We start from the raw sequence: 24,172 nt of genomic DNA on the forward strand, positions 1-24,172 counted from the left end.
TCTGTTGAGGAATGATTCTCACACTGCACCTAAACATCATATACCGTATCTTCATTCATCACTGTCACATCTCCCCCTCCTCCGCCCATGTACATAAGCTTGCTGTAGCAAAGTTGTTTTTCACTGTCTAACTTCTCAAACTGCACCCTCTTTATTTCTGAGGCAGCACATTGCTGCACAGATAGTTTCAGCAACATGGCAGCATTCAGACAGCAGAACTGGAATCTCTGCTTTCATCAACTTCTTTTTACATTTGGGTGACATTTCTGTGAATGTACAGGTTGCCACAACAATTATTTTGCAACAATGGATTTCTCCTTGGTGACTTCATGTGATGAACCAGATCTATTTTAAAATTCATGCAACATGGAAAAGACACCATCCATCCATCCATCCACCCATCCAGCCACCCACCAATGTTTTCCTTGTTTTATTTGTGCAGTCACTTGAGGAGAGTCTCAGTGAGACCATTGAACTTCTAAACTTCAGCAACTTGTCGTGCTTCATATAAATTGTGAAATTTAGTTCAAAAGAATCAAATCCAGACATTAGAATGTCTTTGTCTTGTCATGCAGGACGAGGAATGTTTCTGAGCCCTACACTGAGCACTATATCCTATTTTGGGTGGTTTTGCCACATTGGCTCGTATACAAAGTTCTGAGTGGTTTTCTCTGATAAATCCAACCACCTTGTGTGCATCAAGTAGCTAAAAGCAGTGTTAAGGTAGCTTTTAAAGTCAGTGCGCTCATGTATATGTATGTGGTCAGACGGAGGACAATGATTGCAAATCATGGTATAAATGTATCCATGCGTGTGAGGAGGATGATCCATCTGGCAAAGCAAGGATCACTCAATAAATTCTCATAATCCTTCACTGAGTGCAAAGTAAGTATGTGATATGGCTCTGAGGTCTGCGATGACATTAAAAAGAATTCAGCTGTGTGTCTATAAACAGTGTGTGATCAGAAATCCTCCATGTGACCTCTCGCCAGTATGGTAACTGATTCTTGTGTCGTCCTTGTTTGTTCTGTAGATACTGTATTGTGCTTTCTGTTTCCACAAACTGCTAAAATAACTAAACTACAGCCAGGCATGCACACTTACTGAACTAACCCAATGTAAGTCCAAGTCAAGTCTCAAGTCTTTGATGTCGACTCTGTCTCCATTAACAAAGGCTCATACATGCCTCTATCTCTTCTCACATTGACTATTTTAATGCAGTTTTTTTTTCCCACTTAATATGTCTGCGTTTGTGTGCAACTAATCTAGAAAGCTGCAGGTAGACTTCCTACAGGTGGAGCAGACGGTCTCACATCATCCCGGTACTTAAATCTCTCCACTGGCTCCCTGTTGCAAACACAATTAAGTTTAAAATTCAAATCAACCTCCTGCATATGTGGCTGAACTAAAACCTTTTCAATATACTTTGCATTAGAAAAATGTAAGTCGTAAAGTTAAAAAAAACAGAAAACATGGTTTTGGTAAACAGAGAGATGTGCAGCGCATCTTCAGTACAGCATGTGGCCTATTACACATGTACATTAACAATATGTCATTTGATCAGATGATTCCAGACATTAGTTTTAGTTTTTTTTTTACTGCTTTTGAAAAAAAAAAGTGATATTTTCTTTTTCTACTTCACATTGTATCAAAACTGGTTTTTCCTGTCAAGCTAAATATGATATGTAATTGATATTTTATTAGAATTAATCTCCTTCCCTGCTTGACACATTTAGCATCACACCTTTCTCATGAAGCAAAGAGCCCTTTGGTCTGCCTGACCGTTTATGTGTTCTCCTCTAGGACCTCCGTTTATCATCTCGCCACCGGAGAACATCACAGTAAACATCTCGCAGGACGCCTTCTTCACCTGCCAGGCGGAGGCCTACCCTCGCAACCTGACCTACACCTGGTTCTGGGAGGAGGACAATGTCTTCTTCAAGAAGTAAAGTTATGATCTGGTTCATTATTGTCCGCCACATCACCTCAGCTGTCTGTACTGGACCTACTGATCATGAGTCCCAGCTAAGCCTCCTCTGCTAATTCAAACAGCCAAAAAGTGTGCAGATATAAATTAGCATTTTTATGTGACAGCTATTTAGCTAGATAAACATTTAAGGTATAAACATGAGGATCCAACAGTCCTAACTTATCATTTTGAAATAGTAGCAGCATCAATCTAAATGTAATTACTCCTCAAAATGTGTATTTTATTATGTATATTTGATACTAAATTTCTGGCACTTGTCTGTCACACTCTGTTTCAACTTCTACCTTTCGCTGATTAAGTCGCCAGTTTATAAGGTTCAGCTGAGTTTAGCCAAAATACATCTTTAAAAGTCATTACCAAAGTGTTTCGGCATTCATGATGTCACGCATTGAGTTGTGAGAATAAGTTGCTAAAGATACACGAAAACGAAATTTACACAACAGCAGGTTGCAGCACAGTCGAGCAGAGGAAACATTTCCAACTGCATTTCTTGAAGTTAATTGAGTCATGTATAGATGTACAAGTTCACTTCTTTCTTAAGAACTTTGTCCCAGCATATAAAACAAATTTTATTGTGCTGGAGATGACACATGAAACAAGTCTTAAACTCAGTATGATATTGAATTTGGCATTTCACTAGAGGGTCTTCCATAAAGTCTACACAGAATGCTTTCAAGCAGTTTCGGCCATTTGACATGTTGGTTTCACATCTGATTATGGCTGTGTAGTATATCGGTTCTGTATCATTATCATGACCGAAGTTTAGATATCATATTCGATTTTGGATATTGTAATATGGTGACATGGTATAATTATTGTTCTACTTCGTTTTAAAGGCTGCATTACAGTAAAGTAATGTCATGTTCTGAAAATATCAGATTGTTTGAGCTTTTACCAACTAGTTAAAGTCATTATATCCACATTTTATAATCATTTCCTATAAGCACCAGAAGTCATCTCTACGTTCTGGCCACGTAGGCAGTGAGCTTGCCTCGTGCTCACGATTGTAATTAAGCAAGAGTTCAACCAGAAAACCAGATCTAAAACCGACCCGTGCTGCAGCAGTGAGACAAAACTGCAGTATCTGTTCCTTTCGGTCACTCAACCACGTACCGCTTCCTGGAAAAGTTGTCTGTGTCTCAATGGCAGAAAGATGCAGATGGATGTATTTTAATGATCTGAAAGAGCTTCAGATAAGACTCCTCATGTCAGAGAAGTAAAGAACAGATTGAGCTGACATGTTGCAGTCGGAGTTTTCTGACAGACAGACATTCCTGGCTGAAGATCCATGTTATTCATTTAAAAGTGAACTTAAGAATAGAGAGCATCACTCATCTTGTTTGAAGGATCTGTAGAAATATCAGTCTCTCTGCGTCGCCACAAGCGGTTGCATTTCCACTGCTCGTGCTCGGAAGTTTTTCGGACGTAGACAATGCACTTGTCCATCCGGCTTACCCATAAAGTGGCCCACAGCCACCAAAGCTTGAAGTTAAGTTCGGTTTATGATGCACATCCTCGATGCATCACATTACATCAACGTCTGCTTCAGTGCCCTGTTTTTGAAGAGGACAGAGTGGACAGGGATAAAGTCACTGCCCTTGTATGTGTGCAAAATAGCCGGACAAAGAGGAGCTTTTCTCCTTTTACTAGTGTTGCCATTTCATGCCAACCAAACTATTATTAAAGGTACAATATGTACAAATTAAGTTATCTCTAGTAATGCCATTTTGAATGGTAAGATAATAGTGAGCTACTGCAGCATCCTGGCAGTCTGCCCTCAGTCTGACTGGTCTTATAACTAACGACTGTAAAATGAGATTGTATGAAGCCAGCTGTAGATGGACAAAGGCTGCGTCTCAATTTGCTTACTTAATGCTTACTTGATAATGTGAGTGCATCAGTGCGTTCACACTGACAAGTCTGGCATCATGCAGTGCGCTATGAGTATCTGGATGGTTTACGCAAAACACTGTAGCACAATACAAATACAGTTGTCCATGCAGCTGTATTTGCATGGACAACTGCATTCACAGGTGTAATTGTACTAACGGAGGAGAGCGAATCCAGACACTGGAAAGAAATGGTGATTGATGAAGCCTGTAGTTTATGTTGTAGCTTTTACCACAGCAAAACCACTGACACCACGTCATACTAGTTACGAATATAAGTTATTGCTACAATGCCACTATTAGCATTAACAGGTATTTAGGATGGTATTACATGACAGGACCACAGATTGTATATAAAAGTGTTTGTAGCTTCTGGGTCTGAAAAATTAGGCCGATCCAGAAGTGCCTTAAGCTGCAATACCACCGAGTGCCACTAGAGGTTGGTTCCAAAAAAGCCTCAATAAAATGTCTGCACCAGTTATCTCGGTGTTGTTAGCTAAAGTCACTCCTTCTTATCAGTTTTCTGGCAATCCATCTGAAAAAAAAAATCCCATCGCTTTAAAATACAGTGTTTTTGTCTGTTTGATTGACAGGCCTGTGGTGCAGGCATGTTACAGCTATCGGTTGTAAAAATGTAGTATCGTCGTGTTTCCACTCAGATCAGTCAGATCCACCGCTCACTCCTTCCCAGCTCGTCCAAATATGGTCACTTCCTGCTCCGAACCGCTCTTTTTCTTTTTCTTTTGCTGTGTTGACTGCTCACTGAAGGTCAGCAGATGTGAAATAATTCAACTGTATGACAGAAAATGATCCAAAAAGCAGTTGAAAAGAAAACAGGAACAGGAAGGAAAAGCTCAGGATTGTGTTCCCCCTTTAGTAAGGCTGAGGATGTATTAAAGGTGTTCCATGTCCTGTGGATGGCGGTCCCACCAGATGCCTGCAGTAATCTCAGAGCCCAGTAATTAATTCTTCATGCCTACAGAATCCGTTCCTGGGAGTGGAGGTGTTGAACACAAACAACTGGCATCATGTGCTGATAAATCAGCTCACTACTGTCACGTATGGTGAGAGAAATGTGTGATAAGACTCCAGCAATCAGCGATATCTTCAAATTGTATGTTGGATTGGGATAAAAGATAAGTCCAGCAATCAATGTAGCTTGGCCCAGTGTGACCCGTGGCCGCAGGCTTTTACTCATAGTCAGAACCGCTACTGCAATACTCTAAATGGCTGATGCTACTTCAGATTTGACATATTTTGACTAGAAACGGGTCATTTTACTCTCATGAATAACGGGACAAAGAAATAAAGGGTTTCTGTCATCAGTATGTCCAGACAATATGGATGATGCAGATTCTTCTTTCAGTGGTTTTGATAACTGTCATGACTGAGGACTACAAGGTGTAGTTTTATGAATCATTGCCTTGATTGCCTAAAATTCACGTGTTGAATCTTTTCAAAATCCAAAACATTTTCACAGTTGTCATGTTGGTTTGAAAAGTAGCAAACATGACCAGTTTGCAAATTATCTCTGCTTAGATGTTTCTGCTTTTAAGGCTTTAGTAATCCATTTTCATCTGACAGAAATACATTTTTTGACACAGCAACAATGGAAGTATCAACCATGCAGAGTATGTTTCTGCTCTCTCAGCTCTACCTCTCCAAAGACGTATATAACACACCCCTGGTCGGATGTGAAATGGACATCAGAGGGGGCAAATTGAAGGAATACAAAATGTCTGTTGCCTTGACTACAGCAAGAGGCTGGCCAGTCAGCTGTCCCATATCTCTTGCATGGCTCAGCTACCATTGCAGCTCCCTCTCTTTCCAAATAAAACCATATGTCTGGGGCGGAGGAAAGAGAGCTGGAGACGGCTGTAACTATAGACTCAGCAGACGTCCTGCAAAGCATGAGACGGCACTGAATGAAGTCGTGTGCCCTTGTACTTACCATGGACTTTTAAAAATGCTCTACAAGCTAGAAATGTATAAGAATTATTAGATAAATGAATTAATTTCTGTTGAATAAACTATAAAGAAAAGAGACACTAAGAAACCCCTTTAAACTAAGGACCAGAGTATAAGATCGGCAGTATAGTTCCGACAGGTCTGTTTTTCTGGTGAGATTTCTTAGTCAGGAAATTTAGTTTTGACATGTCTCATTACTCATATTCTCCAAATATAATGAGATCAAAAAGATGGATCCTTTGGAGCTGAAGATAGAGCCTCAAATGTTTCTTTTCAAAGTCTGAAAAGACAAACTTGATGGTGTCATAGTGATGTAATCAGGGTTGTATCAGTGGGATCTTGTCAAATACACCTGCGGTTGCATGCACTGATGTTTCCAATTATCACAAGTTAATTCTATAAAATGTCATTTCATAGAATTATTACAATTATTGATTCTGAGCTTTCACTCAACCACCACATGAATCTTCTTTACTGAAAATGAAAAGGTCAGGGCATTAATGTCAGGAAAACAACGTGTTGCTCGGTTTTATGGATTGTGTTGACATTGTGTAATTTAATATCATGTCCAACTGTTTGTTTACTTTGAAATGTTATTTACAGCAGTTTATGTAGATTTGTTTTAAAAATGTTCATTGTCAAACCATCATTGTAACATTTCTTTAAATACCAAAAGAAAATGTCATTGGTTCTTCGCTTTTAAATGGTTTCATTTAAATGACTGTGTTTCTTTAGTCTCTTTTAGAAAAGGGAAAGAAAAGCCTGATATTTTAAAGGGGAATCCACCAGTGTGACACATGAATGACAGTTTACTCATCAGCACTACTGCACTGTGAGACCAGCCGTGTAATGTCTGCTGTTCTTCTGGAGGGAAAGTTCTGAAGTCAGAAAAAGTCCCTCTGATGGTGATAATAGTGCCGTCAACAGGATCGTCTCAGATTAAACTTGTCTTTTAAAATGGAGGTGTGGAGTTTGACAGGTGTGCGTGTTGGAAGGATCTAAGGAAAAGTTGCATTCATGGAAATGTGGGATTTTTTTGGAGTCCTGAAATCTGAGACTTCTACTACTAACATTTATACAATCCTTTTGTTAATCTGCGTCTCAGCAGTATACTACAGCAGTGCAATGCTAAAATGCTGGAGTACCTCTACAAGGTTTATTTTAATTGGAGGAAGTTTCATACATTGAATCCATTATTTTTTTGGGTGAATTAAAATGAGTATTTCTCAGTTTTTTCGATGCATCATTCAACCATTGGTAAAAAGTAACTCAGGACGACCTTAAATGATAATGCAGTTATCTTTTACAAATGTAGTATCCAATGGTTTTTAAAGCTTTGTTCATAGTACGGACGGATATTTATGTGACTGCTTCCTTTTTTAATGAAAAATGTCAAGATACTGTTTACACAGTTACTCCAACTGTCAGATCAATGTGAAGTAAAAAGCACAATGTTTGCCTGAAATGTAGTGGAGTAGAAATATAAAACTGTCCACACTGAATACTCGAGTGAAGTAAAAGTAACTCAGAAATGTACTTAAACACAGATGAAATGCATTTAGTTCATCTCACTGCGATTAGTTAACTTCCACTGAATGTCAAAACTAAGTGATCTAATGACAATTGACTCTATACAAATAGATATTTAAATGCTGAGCTTCCAAACATGTGAATGTGACCCCAGAGCTCACTAAAGGAGAGCACCTTTTGGAGAACATGGTTTTTGTGGGATGAATGTGAAGCGGAGGAATCTGCAGGGTGCTCAGCGAAGCATGAACACAGATCTCTGTGATCCCGTTCTTCTGTTCAAACACAGCCTCCAAACTGAAGGGTTTATACAGTTTTTACAAGTGTGAAGTCTTTGGTATCAATAATTCCATCAACTTCACACACTTGAAGTATTTTTGTGCTATAGGGTAGTAACTAATAAGCAGGGGATTCCCAGCTGCCTTTGAAGGCTCCAGACTTAAAGTTCCTCTGCAACCAGCCGTTCTGCTGTGAATAAATCAAGCTTGATGCTGAACATCATTCATGTCGAAGTCAGAGCTACACGTCCACAGGGAGCAAAACACAACGGTATTGTTGTCATATTCACAAAAGTTTGCATCATACACAAGCGACGGTACGACACTGTCGGCATCTGTGCTTAAATATTCTCCAGCAGATGATGGAAAATTATTGGCCAGAAACAAATATTCAGCACCAAGAAGGCATCGGTAAAGCTGCTAACGAGTGTTTAACACAGTGTGACTTATTTTGAAATACGACTTTGATTTTTGTGAAGTACCAGCACTGAAGTCAAATAAAACACCTAGTCCACTGATTCTAAGCAGAACGTTTCCCTTCTTTTCATCTCCACAGTGACCTGAAGCGCAGAGTCAGTATTCTCATTGATGGCTCTCTCATCATTGCCCAAGTCAAGCCAGAGGATGCTGGGAAATACACCTGCGCTCCCAGCAACAGCCTGGGCCGACCGCCGACTGCCTCTGCCTACCTAACAGTTCAATGTGAGTGTCCAGTACTTCTTCACACTTTGTATTTTTTACATGTGCTAAACTATAAAGGCTGTAAGGGCTCCTCATGTTTATCATTCATATGTTTCAAAGCCAAGTTGAACTCACCTCTGGTATCATTTGCAACTAACTCTAAAGGCTAATCATGCTTGGGATTCAACTAGTAATTCCACTAGTTCTCGATATATTCATGATTAAATAAGTGACACTCAAAGTTTAAGGATATCTGTAGGTATTTATTTTGATGACCAAACACACTAAAGATTCTTATGCTTGTAGCTTTTGTCTGGAGTTTCCAGGGGCTTTAAAAGGCACATATCATCATCATCTACTGAAGAAGTGTAAACAAAGAATTGTGAGATTCCTCAAAGTAGCCTCCTCCTTGCTTTCTCAACAAGCTTCATGACATCACCTGAAGCTTTTCCAACACACTCGAAGGAGTTCCCACATAAACACGCAACTCCCACCTCATCACAGCTCCTCTTCCATGTTCCAGAGTGGAGCCACACATCACCACCTCTGATGGAGACAGTGGTTGAACCAGAAATCGCCCATTTGGACTCATGAGACCAAAGTACAGATTTCCACTGTTTGAATGTCCTTGTGTTTCTTGGTCCAAGCAGTTCTCTTCTTCTTGTTAGGTGCCCTCAGTAGTTGTTATATGTCAGAGGCAGGTAGGACCCAAAACACACTAAACAGGAGGTTCAAAAGTAAAAAGGGTGTATTTAACTGAGCAGATGTTGTGGCTGCTAAAAAGGAAAAGAAGGAATCCAACATGATGATTCTGGCAACTTCTCTTCCATAATAACTCTCCACTGATTATTATATACCGTGTATATATATATATATATGTATGTATGTGTATCATTAAAAACAGACCTCTGTGATTGTCCCTCTGGCCGTATGTCAAACTGCGGTAGATCTGCATGTCCACAAATCGTCTCATTTGGATGTTCAACACGCTCGGTGCATCCTCGGCACCGTGGAATCGATTTGGATGTTGCAGCTGTCTCCAGGCTTCCTCTGTCCCGCCTCACAGCCAAACACCTAATCCCTCTCAAACACACTAGCGCTTCCTCTCATCAACTTTTCTATTTTACATATGTTTGCCATCTCCTCATATCTAATTTCTACTCATTTCTGGTTATATATTAATGTACGCACCAACACACCTCTCCTCCTCCTCCTCCTCCTCCTGTCTCCATCACGGGTTGCCGCTTCTTCCTTTCCCTCCTCCCATAAAGCACTCTGTCAGTCCATCCGTCACTCCCAGCTTAAGCCTGTGTGATTTTATCACTTAAGTAAAAGCATGTGGTTTATGTTTGAAGCAGGCGGGCGGAGGCAGGACGAGCTCAGCGATTATCACCTCGTCGACCGCTGACCGGCCACCGGCAGTAGTCAAGGCAACAGACATTTTGAATTCCCTCGCTCTCCTGCCTCCTTCGATGGCTGTACGTTGCATTGTGGGGTGTGTGTGTGTGTGTGTGTGTGCGTGTGCCTGCACGTGTGTGTGTGTGTGTGTGTGTGTGTGTGTGTGTGTGAGTGTGTGTGTGGGTGCGTGTGCATGCACGTGCGCGTGTGTGTGTGAGTGTGTGTGTGTGTGTGTGTGTGTGTGTGTGGGTGTGTGTGTGTGTGTGTGGGTGGGTGTGGGTGTTTGTGTGTGTGCGTGTGCCTGCACGTGCGCGCGCGTGTGTGTGTGCGTGTGTGTGTGTGTGTGTGTGTGTGTGTGTGTGGGGGTGCGTGTGCGTGTGCGTGTGTGTGTGTGTGTGTGTGTGTGTGTGTGTGAGTGTGTGTGGGTGCGTGTGCCTGCACGTGCGCGTGTGTGTGTGTGTGCGTGTGTGTGTGTGCGTGTGTGTGTGTGTGTGTGTGTGTGTGTGTGTGTGTGTGTGTGTGTGTGAACAGAGGTGGGCAACACCAGTGGTGAGAGGGAGGGGGATGTGAGAGGGAGGGGGGATTACATCATCGCTGTAAGACCAGGGACTTTTCTCTGTCAGACTGCAGAGGGCTCTCTGCTCTGTTCTTCTCATTCTTCTTATTCTCATCTCGTCCTTTTGTTCCGTCTTCCTCTCTTTATCCCTCTCTATCAGCCCTCGACATTCACTCTTCATTTGTTTCTCTCCCCTCTCCCTCTTTCTGTTTAAATCTCTCTCCCACACTCTCTTTGTCTTTCCTCCCTGAAGGGTTAGCCAGTGAATAACTTCCCCAAAGCATCTTGCAGTGGGAACCAGCGTGTCGTGAGTGATAGCGCTGTCTGAGGGCTATATTTAGAAACTTGGCTGATATTCTTGTCTGTGGTGCTGGTGGCGGTCCTCCTCCTCTGGGCTCTGTGTGACAGAGCGCTGGCTGGCAGGCCGGCGGGTTTTGAAATTCAGAGGACAGCTGCTGTACTTTAAAGTTGTTCTGGCAATAGTGCGGTCCGTTTGGACTTCACCGTGTCCCAATCATTTGCTCGCCCGCTCATCTCCTCTCCTCTGGAGGACCTTCTGACTGCCTCCGTCACCTCACCCTTCCCTCTCACCCAGCAGCTCCTCTCGACCTTACGTCATCCAGTCACATATTTCTCTCTCACCTGTCCTCTTTCCCACGCTCAGCCTCGCTCATCCTTCCCTCCATCACTTCACTGCCCCCCACCCCCCACCCCCCACACACACCATCTATCATCCTTATCACCCAGTGCTGACTGTGAAGCTGTCCTCCTGAACTTTCCCTCCTCTTTCCTTTCCCTTTCCTTCCTTATATGGACTCTGTTTTTTTACATGCACGTCTGTTTCTGCCTGAATGGAATCGCTTGACTGTATTGAATCCTCATTCTTTGAGACTTTTGTCGTAGCAGCACAAAGCTAGTCGAAGCACAGATCCAGACATTTTGGTACAGCGGAAGGGGCTTTTTTATCTGCGCCTGTGCTGAGTTGCTGTTTCCATGGCTCAACATGAACCGTGCTGCAGCAGGATGGGTGGAAGAGTGCAACAAGGGGTGTGTCAGTAAAGCCGTGTTATTGCAGTGCAATTTTGGTGTAATTTTTGAGGTGAAACTCTGCTTACACTTCTGCCAGCTCAAACCAGGTTTTAGTACAGTGCAGCCAAAGGAGGCTTTTTCCTGAGTTCAGTTGGCAGAGCACAAGATAACGATCACAAATCTCACCGACAGGTTTGGTGGATGTTGTACATATTTCATTCCACTTAAATATATAATTCAAACTAAATCTTTTGAATGCAACCTTCCGATTCAGTTAATCATATCAAAAAAATTAAGCTGACTCTTGTCGACTGAATTGGATGTGAATCAGACAGTTGGTGCACGTCATGAAAATGAGAAATTAGACCTGCTGCGCCGAGATTCATGAAAATAGAACCCTTAAAATACAAAATATGGAAAAATATAAAAGGAAAGTCCCAAATTTAGAACAGATGTAGTAATAAAACCCATAAAATCAGATCTGATTTGATTCGACTAAATGACATGAAACTTGTGATGTGATGCAATGTGTTGTTGTTTTTTAATGTTGTCTCTAACTGATTTAGTTTGAATTATATATTTAACTGAACAAACTATTATCCATCTTGGATAATCCTGACCACCCTCTCCACCACCTGCTGCAGGGACAGAGGAGGACGTTCTCCAAAAGATTCCTCCAGCTCCGCTGTCACAAGGACAGATACAGGAGATCATTCCAGATACAGAAGATCATTCCAGATACAGGAGATCATTCCAGATACAGGAGATCATTCCAGATACAGGAGATCATTCCTGATACAGAAGATCATTCCAGATACAGGAGATCATTCCAGATACAGGAGATCATTCCAGATACAGGAGATCATTCCTGATACAGGAGATCATTCCAGAAACAGGAGATCATTCCAGATACAGGAGATCATTCCAGATACAGGAGATCATTCCAGATACAGGAGATCATTCCAGATACAGGAGATCATTCCTGATACAGGAGATCATTCCAGATACAGGAGATCATTCCAGATACAGGAGATCATTCCTGATACAGGAGATCATTCCAGATACAGGAGATCATTCCAGATACAGGAGATCATTCCAGATACAGAAGATCATTCCAGATACAGGAGATCATTCCAGATACAGGAGATCATTCCAGATACAGGAGATCATTCCTGATACAGGAGATCATTCCAGAAACAGGAGATCATTCCAGATACAGGAGATCATTCCAGATACAGGAGATCATTCCAGATACAGGAGATCATTCCTGATACAGGAGATCATTCCAGATACAGGAGATCATTCCAGATACAGGAGATCATTCCTGATACAGGAGATCATTCCTGATATAGGAGATCATTCCTGATACAGGAGATCATTCCTGATACAGGAGATCATTCCTGCCGACCGCAATAAGACTGTACAATAACTCACCTCTGGCAAAATCCATCACATAACAATAACACTGTTGACTGTGTTTCTTGGTTGTTTGTATATCATATATATAGATATATACTGTACTGTATATACTGTGCATTTTATATTTTATATTTTTTACTGCTATTTTATTGCTTTTCTATTATTCTATTATTATCTTATTGCTTCTGTATGCTGCTGTAGCGAAAAAAATGTCCCCTCGGGGATTAATAAAGTAACTACCTAACCTAACCTAACCTAACCTAACCTAAATAAATGTGTCTGCAGTTTAAAGTGATTCAAACATGAACATACAGGCAGAGATTATTGCTGTCAATGAATCATATAAAGAGAGCCTTTGTTATGAAAACACTGACTTTTGGTTTGTTTGGTGCAGATATTAATAAGTCCAAACTTGATTTTGTTCAACAGTTAAGTATTTGAGCAAAACAAATGACATCAGACTCTCGGTTTTGTGCTGATTATGCTTGAATATTAACTTGCTAAGATAAGACAGTTAACATTGTTAACATAATCTGCTAAATATTAGCATGTTAGCATCACTGAGAGCACGACAACATGCTGATTTCTTTGTTTCTACAGCATTTGCAGGAAACCATCTTATTGATATGAGAGCAGGTTGTAATGACATTTGATCTTAAACCAATGAAAAATAAAACAATTTCTAGTTTTGTGGAAGTGCATTTTTAATTTAAGATGAGGAATAAAACTGATATGCAGAGGAGTTCAGCTTTGAACAGAATTCACTCTGCAAATACACAACCGCTGCTCTGAGACCAGCTCTGTGCTCCACATAAATACATTCATTTATCACTTTATGATGAGCCCACTTCCCATAAACTGTGATTTCCCAAGATTCTCCAAACAGCTATTCAGCAGCCTGGATTACCCGCGCTGCAAAACGATGTTTCATCCCCCGTCTCCTTCTCTGTGTTTCTTCACCAGATCCTGCCCGAGTGGTCAACATGCCACCTGTCATCTACGTGGCCATCGGTCTGCCCGGCTTCATCCGCTGTCCCGTGGATGCCAACCCCCCCGTAACGCTGGTGAAGTGGAAGAAAGACGGCCTCCCTCTGCGGATAGATAAGGTGAGCTGGTGCGGTGCTGCAGCTGTGGTTCCACTCACTTCACTCCGTCTCAGACCGGAAACACAAGCTTCATGTCATTCCATTTTTCACCTTGTTCCTTTATCTCCCATCAAAAAGTACAGCTCCAGGACTTTCAAATTTTCGCTTTAGCATTTTTGGTATAAGCAAACATAGCTCCTCCTCGTTCACTGACCGTGACCCCTCCATCCACAGTACCCCGGTTGGAGCCAAATGGACGACGGGAGCATCCGTGTGGCAGAGGTGACAGAGGACTCTCTTGGCACCTATACCTGCATGCCTTACAATGCCCTGGGTTCCATGGGATGGTCCCCTCCCGCTCCCCTGGTGCTAAAGGTACGCACATTCAATATGCACGCATCCATCAGGAGGTGCAACATCTGTGCAGCTCATTGGTTTTATCTGTTGTGGCTGTTTCACCCCGGACAGGACCCTCCCAAATTCTCAGTGGTTCCTGCCGGGGAGTACAGGCAGGAGGCCGGGAGAGAGCTGGTCATCCCCTGTGAGGCTGAGGGGGACCCCTTCCCCAACATCACATGGAGGAAGGTGAGACAGCCTCACGTACACCTGCTGCTCGTCAGTCAGTCCTTCACGCTGTGTTTTATCACATTCAGTGTTTTCCATCGAGGGAGCTTCATTTGTGAAACCTGTGTCTGTAGTGGGTGCTCAGATTTTAATTGCCTAATCTGCTGTATGTCATTTTAGCATTTTTAATCACATTTTAATGATGCCTATAAAATATGCAATCACAAGAACATATTAGATGCTCTCAATTGTTTGCTTAATTACGAGGTGTGTTTAATCCTGATCCCTGACTAGTGCATGATCAGCTATTATTTCTGTCACTTATTGAATACACTTTATATTAATTTTCAATATAATTTGTATTGTAGCATATGTAAAATTTAAGATTTTTGTAGTTGCTGGTAAAGGTATTGAACTTTGTCTGATGCACCTCTCTGCTTCTATGTCGTCGGCTGACTCCGTCTCTCTGTCGGCCGGGTGGACTGAAGGTAGGGAAGCCCAGTAAAAGCAAGCACAATGTTCTGCCCCGGGGCAGCTTACAGCTGAAGTCCCTCACCAAGGAGGACCACGGGGAGTGGGAGTGTGTCGCCACCAACGTTGCCACGAGCATCACTGCCAGCACGCACGTCCAAGTCATAGGTAGCTGTCACGGACATGAACACACAAACACACACACACACACACACACACACACACACACACACACGTTTGACACACTTACACATACAGATTGTCTTTATTTAACAAATACAGAACTGGCAGCTTCTTATTTCTTGCTGGCGACTAAATTGATTAAAAAAACACCGCCCCTGGTTGACTTCTTAATATTTGAAGTTAATCCATTTTAAACAGTGTAACAGAGTCTTAATTATTCACTTGATGGCTACAAACATGATGTTGTGCTCAGAGACGAAGAGTAAAGTGTTCGTGTCCCAGGAGTCTGAAGTACAAGTCCTTTTTCTTGTACAGCAAATTATACAGTGCATCCCGAAAGTATTCACAACGCTTCACTTTTTCCACATTTTGTTATATTACAGCCTTATTCCAAAATGGACTGAATTCATTTTTTTCCTCAAGATTCTACACACAATACCCCATAATGACAACGTGAAAATAGTTTTTTTGAAATTTTTGCAAATCTATTCAAAATAAAAAACAAAACAAAAAATCACATGTACATAAGTATTCAAAGACTTTGCCATTACACTCAAAATTGAGCTCAGGTGCATCCTGTTTCCACTGATCATCCTTGAGATGTTTCTACAACTTGATTGGAGTCCACCTGGTAAATTCAGTTGATTGGACATGATTTGGAAAGACACACACCGTCTCTATAAGGTCCCGCAGTTGACATGTCAGAGCACAAACCAAGACATGAAGTCCAAAGAATTATCTGTAGACCTCCGAGACAGGATTGTATCGAGGCTCAGATCTGGGGAAGGGTACAGAAACATTTCTGCAGCATTGAAGGTCCCAATGAGCACAGTGGCCTCCATCATCTGTAAATGGAAGAAGTTTGGAACCACCAGGACTCTTCCTGGAGTCGGCCGCCCGGCCAAACTGAGCGATCGGGGGAGAAGGGCCTCAGTCAGGGAGGTGACCAAGAACCCGATGGTCACTCTGACAGAGCTCCAACGTTGCTCTGTGAAGAGAGGAGAACCTTCCAGAAGGACAACCATCTCTGCAGCACTCCACCAAGCAGGCCTGTATGGTAGAGTGGCCAGACAGAAGACACTCCTCAGTAAAAGGCTCATGACAGCCCACCTGGAGTTTACCAAAAGACACCTGAAGGACTGTCAGACCATGAGAATAGGTGTGCCAAGCTTATAGCATCATACTCAAAAAGACTTGAGGCTGTAATTTCTGCCAAAGGTGCTTCAACAAAGTATTGAGCAAAGGCTGTGAATACTTATGTACATGTTATATTTTTGTTCTTTATTTTTAATAGATTTGCAAAAATTTTAAACAAACTATTTTCACATTGTCATTATGGGGTATTGTGTGTAGAATTTTGAGGAAAAAAATGAATTTAATCCATTTTGGAATAAGGCTGTAATATAACAAAATGTGTAAAAAATGAAGCGCTGTGAATACTTTCCGGATGCACTGCAAGTAGCATCACTCAGTAGAAGGCTGTGAGATATATTTGATGTTGGCTCCCTGAACTACTACTACTAACTACTACCCACTTGTTCATAGACAAACCTCAACTCCCCAAACTAGCAGGAAGATCCATGAAACATCCACGCAAAACATGTTGTAAAAAAGGTTTTGCCAGTGAATCGGTAGCTGCTCACGTTCGTTGATACAAATACTGTAAAACGACTCAATTACAAGTAAAAGTTTTGCATTTAAAATGTGCTTAAAGGAAGTAATCATGTCTGCTGACCCTGATGTCTTCTCTCTGGCTCCCATTGTTCAGAAATACAGTCACAGCATTTAACTCACTAAACCACAGCTTCTCCTTTTCATACTTCTGATTGTGTACAGTTTACACAAAATATGTATTCCAGACGCTAAGCTAAGCTAAGCTCCTGCTCCATAGTAAATGCACGGACACAAGAGTGATGTCGATCGTCTCAAACGAACACCTAAAGTGCATTCATTAATTTGTACTGCTGGGGTCAAAGGTCATCACTGCAGGTGAAGTTGAGGAGAGGTTTAATGATTTAATTAAGTCTAGTGATTTGATTCAGGAATAACCGACACACACACACACACACGCACACACACGCACACACGCGCATGCACACACACACACACACACACACACACACACGCACACACGTACGCACACACACACACACGCGCACACACGCACACGCACGCACACACACACACACACACACACGCACACGCACACACGCGCACACACACACACAAACAATCCATAAAAACAATCCACTGACTGTCTCCTGGGCTAAACTGATTTTGCTCCGGTATTATGAAATGTTGATTTTCTAAATGCAGGCGGTGGCCTAGTTTTTCCTCCGCCTGCCGTCGCTCTTTGTCCTGGCTGACCACTCTAACTCCTGTCTGGATGTCAGCCAATCAAATCAGAGCAGTACAATGACCGTATTGAACCGGCTCCAGATTGGTTTTCTGTTATTTTGGCTCAAGTACAGAGTTTAAACAATGGAAGTGTAAAATATTATTTTTTTCATAACAATGTAAAATAAGAATTTTGGCAGGTAAAAATATTCTGAGCCATAATATTTGCAGTATTTACTTTTGCGGGTAAAACATATTTTGAGGTGTTGACGACATTATTCACGCCAACTGAAATATTCTTATTTGCAGTTTGGACGCTATGTCACAAATTGCTTAAAAAGTGAATTTAAGCAGTAAAATGAATGAGTTGTACCACAGCAGAGCCGCTCGGTGACTAATGAGCCCTTTCAAGACCTGCTCTCCCTCTCTGCAGGCACAAGCCCCCACGCCCCCACCACCGTCCACGTGGCAGCGTCCTCCACCTGGGCCAACGTGTCCTGGGAGGTGGGCTACGACGGGGGCTTCCAGCAGACATTCTCAGTCTGGTACGGCCATGTGTGAGTCATCCCAGCATGCTTTGCTTCCTGCTTTTTTTTCTTCTTCCAATACATCCTCTGTTATCTCTGAAAATGTCTTTTCCAGGGTTGTGTTCAGAACAGTTGCGAAAACGTAAAGATGGAAAATACACGAAGAACCAGTGTCAGTGAGTTTTCATCTCTAATCTTGGAACACGTTCAAATACAACAAAATGTTGCAACTAAACTGAACATGACCCAAAACTTCTCCGTCCGGCTGCTGCTGCTGCTGCTTCGCCACCGCTTGACTGAAAAGGGGTTGAAATGTTTAATATACAGATTTATTTAGAAGATTTTTACTTTTTTACGTATCCAACATGCTGCTGGTGTCGTAAAAATATGTGTCCAATATTTCAACTTCTACAAGAAGTATGAAGTACTGTTTCAACCCATGTCTGCAAAGGAAACATCTGCACTTCAGTTGAGGAGTGTGTGCAGCTTATGGAGCGAGTAGATGTCAGAAAAGTCAGGATTATGAGCATACATTCATACCACACATGGGCAGTGTAAACATTCATATCATTGTGTCATGCTCACTGAAGAAGTATGATCGTTTAAATTGCTACCAACTTGCAATGGTGGAAGAAGTGTTCAGTCGATCAGCACAGCTTCTTGCTCATAATACAAGATGTAGCAACTAATCCAGTTATTCAGGTGTGAAGTAGATAATGTTTAATACATATAGCTTTGATATGAGTGAAACAGTATGTGTGTGATCGTTGTGTTTGTATGTCACCAACACTCAGTAAACCTGTGCTGTGATGAGAGGATGTCTTTGTGAGGCAGATGAACTGATTCTTGAAGAGAACTGCATTTTTGACTGCAGGGAGAGTTTCACCACGGACAGTTCAGCCTCAAACCTCCTACTGTAACATGCAAACACGTGAAAACAGATCCAAGGAAATAAGAACTGTAACATTCTTCTTTTTCTACACAAAGTCATTTCTGTGTGAAGTCCCTGTTTAGGTAAGCACATGCTGTTTTGAATGTTTCTTTTGAAGCAAGTTTCCAGTTATTAAGTCTGAATGTCCAGTCGTGTAATCACCGGAAACAAATGAGAGGTTCAGTACAACTGTTGTCAACCACAGAGAGGTTACATTACCCGACATACAACTATGGATTTATAGGGAACATGATCTTCATTTTTCAAATACCAATGTTAATGCTGTTGTGAGGTAAATAATTTGATAGTTGTATATTGAGATGTCCTGAATTAATCCACAGGATCAGGATCAACATCACAAATCAATCATAAAAAGGCTGACTCTGCTTCCTGGAACTAATCATGCTTTATTAAAACAGTGAAGGAGCCACAGATCAGCACAAATCTAAAACCAAGCAGATAGCAACTTCTATTAAAGATATTGTTACAGACAGAAAGCATCAGTGCACGTTTCTCAGACAGCGTCTGCAGTCCTGCTGGAATTTAAAAGTGACATTAAACTTCAGTATTTTGTTGCTGCTGGGGATGAAGAGTGGGTTTATAAATCCTGCTACAGCAGACACACTTTAACCAAATACAACACTACAGGGTACTCATACAATTCTCAATATCTGGCTGGATATTTTAAGGCAAGCTGTGACAAATGCTGCGTTTCCTTAATGTAAAGCTATTCAGCCATAAGACATCTAAATTAAATTGGATCAGCATTACTTTGTTGAATGGGGACCTCGAAATAAAACATAATGAATTGAAAAAGTGGATCAGACTCTGTCAGCAGATACTTCATATTCCTCAGTAGTTTACTGATATTTAACAACTGTACCGTGTGCAGTTCATGTTTTTATGACTACGTTGGTGAAATTAAATCAGTAGTTGATGTGTTGCACGACAAATGTTGAATTTCCTGCAACATAAAGAAACAAATGATTATGTCATATTATTTGATATTATTTTATTCCTCTCGTGCTGTCATGTTGGAGTTGTTGCATGTGTACCGTTGTCTGCTTTATTTGGTGATGAGGTGCAGCCGACGCTGAATGTTTGGCATGGGCTAATGGCAACCTGCAAAGCTGAGCGCAGCATGGCCTTATTACCATCCAGTGAAAGTCATGGTGTGAAAGAGCAAAATAATATGTGGGACAAATATTTTCTATTTCAGAATGATGTAATGTTGGATAAACAATGGAACTGAAAGAAATGATGTTACTTTTATGTAGTTGTTATTGTAATGTGCTAAACTTTGTGAAACTTCAAATGTAGACTTGTTTTAAACCAACAACATGAAGCTGATTGAATGAAAGAATAAAGTAAAGTCACTCCACCTCCTGAGTCATGTTTTGAAAGTCTTTCCTGTTTCTCTGTTCGCCTCTCGTCCCGCCACCTGTGCAGGCTGAAGAGGGAGCGTTTAGGTCCACATGACTGGCTCTCCATACCTGTGCCTGGAGGCCACGACTGGATGGTGGTGCCCGGCTTGGAGCCAGAGACAACGTACCAGTTTAGCGTCCTGGCCCAAAACAAGCTTGGCACGGGCCCCTTCAGCGAGGTTGTCACTGTGAACACACTAGGTGAGTTTACCCACAACTGCTCGACCGGGACGAAGGGATCCGAGAATAAAAGGACTTTGGCGGGCAGGCAAATACAATTACTGTTAAAAAAAAAAAACACAACTCACTTAGCATCTTTTTCGAGCAAAGTGTTTCTTCTAGTTTCAGAAATATTGTTAAATTCTCTCAATTATAACTTGCTTCCTAACATTAATTTTAATAATTTGATAATTTGTCCAGATCATGAAAAGTGTCCACTTCGCTTAAAGTTAATGTTGCAAATAAGATGAGCACCGCAGTCATTTTTGAGAGATCTGTGCTGTAAATGAAGTCTGACAAGTTAACGTTTCACACCTGAGCTCTGGAAAAGGAAAAGGACACCCTCTGTGTGAGCGCTGGTCCCGTGATGTTTCACACACCAAACCATTCCCTTTCACCCCAGCTCTTTGTGGATCATGCTAATATTGTTTTGGATTTTCATGTCGCCTTCCTGCCTACAGGTGTTTACTTTTAAAACCACTAGAGTTGATCTCCCAGGACTCTTTTGGTTTCTACTGGTGAGAGAAAGGTCAAGTTAAACCGTGAACTGATGATAAACTTGGCTTAATGGCTCAGTTAGCGCAGATTTATGTTACTGGAGTGCTTTATTTCACGGGTCCCATATTTTACAGTTTGTTTTATGGAAACTTTACTCATTATTTCCTAAAAGTTTGTAGATATTTATCTATAAAATACAATCATATGTACAAAAAAGGCCCACACAGTTTGGATGTACACACATGCATGAAGACAAACACAGACTCACTTGCACCATGAACTCGGGCTCATCAACTTCTAGAACCGTGACCTTGGACCGAGCTGAAAGGAAGCACGTCTTTAGCTTCGTCTCTGAGATGAGAGCCGTCGTTTGTTCAGCATGTCCAACATCAAACTCATTTCGTCTGACCGTTGATTGTTGGTCTGTGGAGGCAGCATTACTTTGAGCTGAAATTGCAGTGTTGGCTATGATGTTTGACTTAAGTCTATAATATGTTGACATAATGGACATTTTTATCTGATTCATTTTCTACTTGATGACACAACTGTATTTTATGGATTTCTTTTGTTTTTACTGGTGCACCAAAAATGAACTGAATCCAAATCAAGGTTCATACTGAACCATGAATGTTGTGTACTGTTACACCCCTATTATTGGACATTTAACAGCACAACTGCAGAGCTACCTTCAACTACTTCCACAAAACCATCCTTGACCAAAATGTGGACAGAAAAAAACCTTTTAACCAAACAACAGCCAGTATTTCTTTTGTGATGTAGATCTTGTATCACAATGCAACTTCCCAACCGTTTTACAAGGTTGCTGAGTGTGGCACATTCAGAGGTCAGGCTGTCTATTGCGAGGGTTATTTTTGTTGCATCAAATTTGTTAGAGCTTGAAAATTGTGTCCGTATTTACTGACTCATGGCTGTTACTCACAATTTTCAATTCGGATTGGGCCAAAGACAAACTGAAATGAAGCGGCGGCAGACTTACAGTATTGTCTTTTAAAATTCTAGTAAGTCTCCATTATCATGAAGCCCAAGGTTGTTCGGCCCTATCACTCTGGAAGATAAACCGAAGACTCTAAAGATGTTTTTTTGTTCGTGATAATCAGAACAGAAATGTAAAAGCGACCCTGTAAAAGCTCAAACTCGCCTTCAGTTGAATCATTATGCATTATTTAATTCAGTAGTGAGTAGATAGACTTTTATTAAGTGTAAATGAAGCTGTCACAAATTATTACTTAAAGATAAGTGACATGCTGAAAATTGCAATAACTGTCCACGCTGCATCACCTTCTATGTCGGCCAAGGAGGAGAAACAACGGCCCAACGGCTGCTTGTTGTTTTTCTCTGCTTTAACAAGTCTTCAAACAAAGAAGTCACATATTCCACGTACATCGTTGCTTAGTCCTCTTTGAAAAATAGGAGCAGACTGTAGTTGGAAACCCCATGCAGTTGACAATTAGTTAGTTTTTAATGGGAATTAGCACTTGAGCGCAGGTAACAGACTAAATCATTTTCAACCCCATCCATATGAAGCTCTATTTCAGATGTCTGCCTTAAAACCACCCAAATTCAGTCAGTTAAATCTCCTCAGCTAAAAGTCAATATGTATTCTTATCTCCATCAGCAGCTCCTGGTGAGATCTGAAAAAAACTCCAACATTACATTTTATTTCTCCCTAATCAAAATTGTAAAGTCAATAAAAGCATTATTTTCTGCAGCTCTAACTAAATTTGATACAACCGAAAAGAAGTACAACAAATCTACATCTATGTGAATTATAGTAGCATGGCAGTCTTTTTTTTTCTCAAAATGCCATTGGGTTGCATTTTAATAACCGATGCGGCCTGATCCTGTTACACTTACTTTCCTTTCTTTCTATTTTCGCAGTTTAAATATTCAGTTCTTCATTTAAAATGAAGTTTTAGCTGTCGGAGCGACCAGAGTTAGTGTCAGAGTGTGAAGGCAACGTGTGAAGCTTTTTCCAGAGACTGTTTCACAGACATCAATACTAACCTTCATCAGGGTTCACATTGTTTTCAATTTTAAGAAAAGAGACAATCAAGAAACACAAAGTTTTAATGTTGAATAAATTCAAGACAATACAAGTTATGCACAAAAGGAAACTTGATTGAATGAGTTGGTTGAAACTCTCATCATTCACTCAGTTCATCATTTCAAGTCAAAAGATGTCAGTTCTGAAATAGTCTGACACAGAAAATTAGATTTTTGTTTGTGTTTTTGTTGAATGATTTTGAAATTACCAAAAGCTATAAATTTATATTACGTTAATGAAAATCTATTCATTTATTACACAAAATTCACAGAACAAAGTGTGAATGTAAAGTGACTTCAGTCCTCAGAAGTTATAAAGGTGGGATCATGAAGATCGCAGAGACGAACTGATGTAGACGGGACGTTTATGAAATGGCCTCAGATGACACGAGGAATCAGAGATGAAGATACGTGTGAATATGTAGCTGGTGATGCATTTGGTATAAAAGCTTAATCACATTGTTGTGTGTTAGTGTCAGAGTGTGAAGGCAGCTGATTCACTGGTGTCATGCTGGTGGTCCAACTACCCGAATATATAACTGAGTTACTCATATTCTCAACCCTAATGTGCTTTTTCAGTATTTCCTATAAGTACCCCTGAACCATTGGTGCTGCTTACCCCACCACGGTGCCTCACAGCCAATCGCACGCAGCAGGGAGTCCTGCTCACCTGGATCCCACCTGCCAATCACACAGCACCTATCCAGCATTATGTCATGGAGTTTCGCCTGGGGGAACGATGGGAGGTCCTGGACGACAGCGTTCCTGCTGGGGAGACGGAGCTGCTGGCTCGAGACCTCATCCAGGTAAAAGACGGGACACTGACGGGAGACTTTGCACCAAACTTACATCCACCACTTTCTGGGACAAAGAGGTGTTTGAAATGTTAAAGCCACGTTTAGTTTGCAGAGTAGCAGTGATTCGATTAGCCAGTTACAATCCAACTATTACTACTATTATTACTGTCACTCTCAGATGCGTCATGTTTTTTTGGGTTATTTTTTTTTTAACTGAAAACTTTTTACAACTTTTATTCTAATGTTCTTGAAAGAATTCCAGTACTTTTCAGTCTTTTTTGACTCTTCTTTTTGTCCATTCTGACTCCGGCTCAAAATAACCCTGCACTCAACACCT

General features: G+C 41.2%; 1 protein-coding gene across 2 annotated transcripts in view; it reads left to right on the forward strand.

Moving 5' to 3' along the window:
* LOC138207648 (protein turtle homolog B-like) overlaps positions 1-24,172 on the forward strand; it is a 162,076-nt gene that overhangs the window by 101,000 nt on the left and 36,904 nt on the right. For both annotated transcript variants that reach the window (XM_069165027.1, XM_069165028.1), the window contains exons 6-14: positions 1,804-1,945; positions 8,209-8,354; positions 13,699-13,841; positions 14,055-14,195; positions 14,289-14,405; positions 14,873-15,023; positions 17,809-17,932; positions 20,283-20,458; positions 23,618-23,844. In XM_069165027.1, the coding sequence (XP_069021128.1) occupies positions 1,804-1,945; positions 8,209-8,354; positions 13,699-13,841; positions 14,055-14,195; positions 14,289-14,405; positions 14,873-15,023; positions 17,809-17,932; positions 20,283-20,458; positions 23,618-23,844 (1,367 nt within the window). The remainder of the gene's footprint in view (positions 1-1,803; positions 1,946-8,208; positions 8,355-13,698; positions 13,842-14,054; positions 14,196-14,288; positions 14,406-14,872; positions 15,024-17,808; positions 17,933-20,282; positions 20,459-23,617; positions 23,845-24,172) is intronic.

The sequence above is a fragment of the Embiotoca jacksoni genome, unplaced genomic scaffold (assembly GCF_022577435.1).
Source record: "Embiotoca jacksoni isolate LCO1_2020_lvr unplaced genomic scaffold, fEmbJac1.0.p SCAF_33, whole genome shotgun sequence".
Taxonomy (NCBI): Eukaryota; Metazoa; Chordata; class Actinopteri; family Embiotocidae; genus Embiotoca; species Embiotoca jacksoni.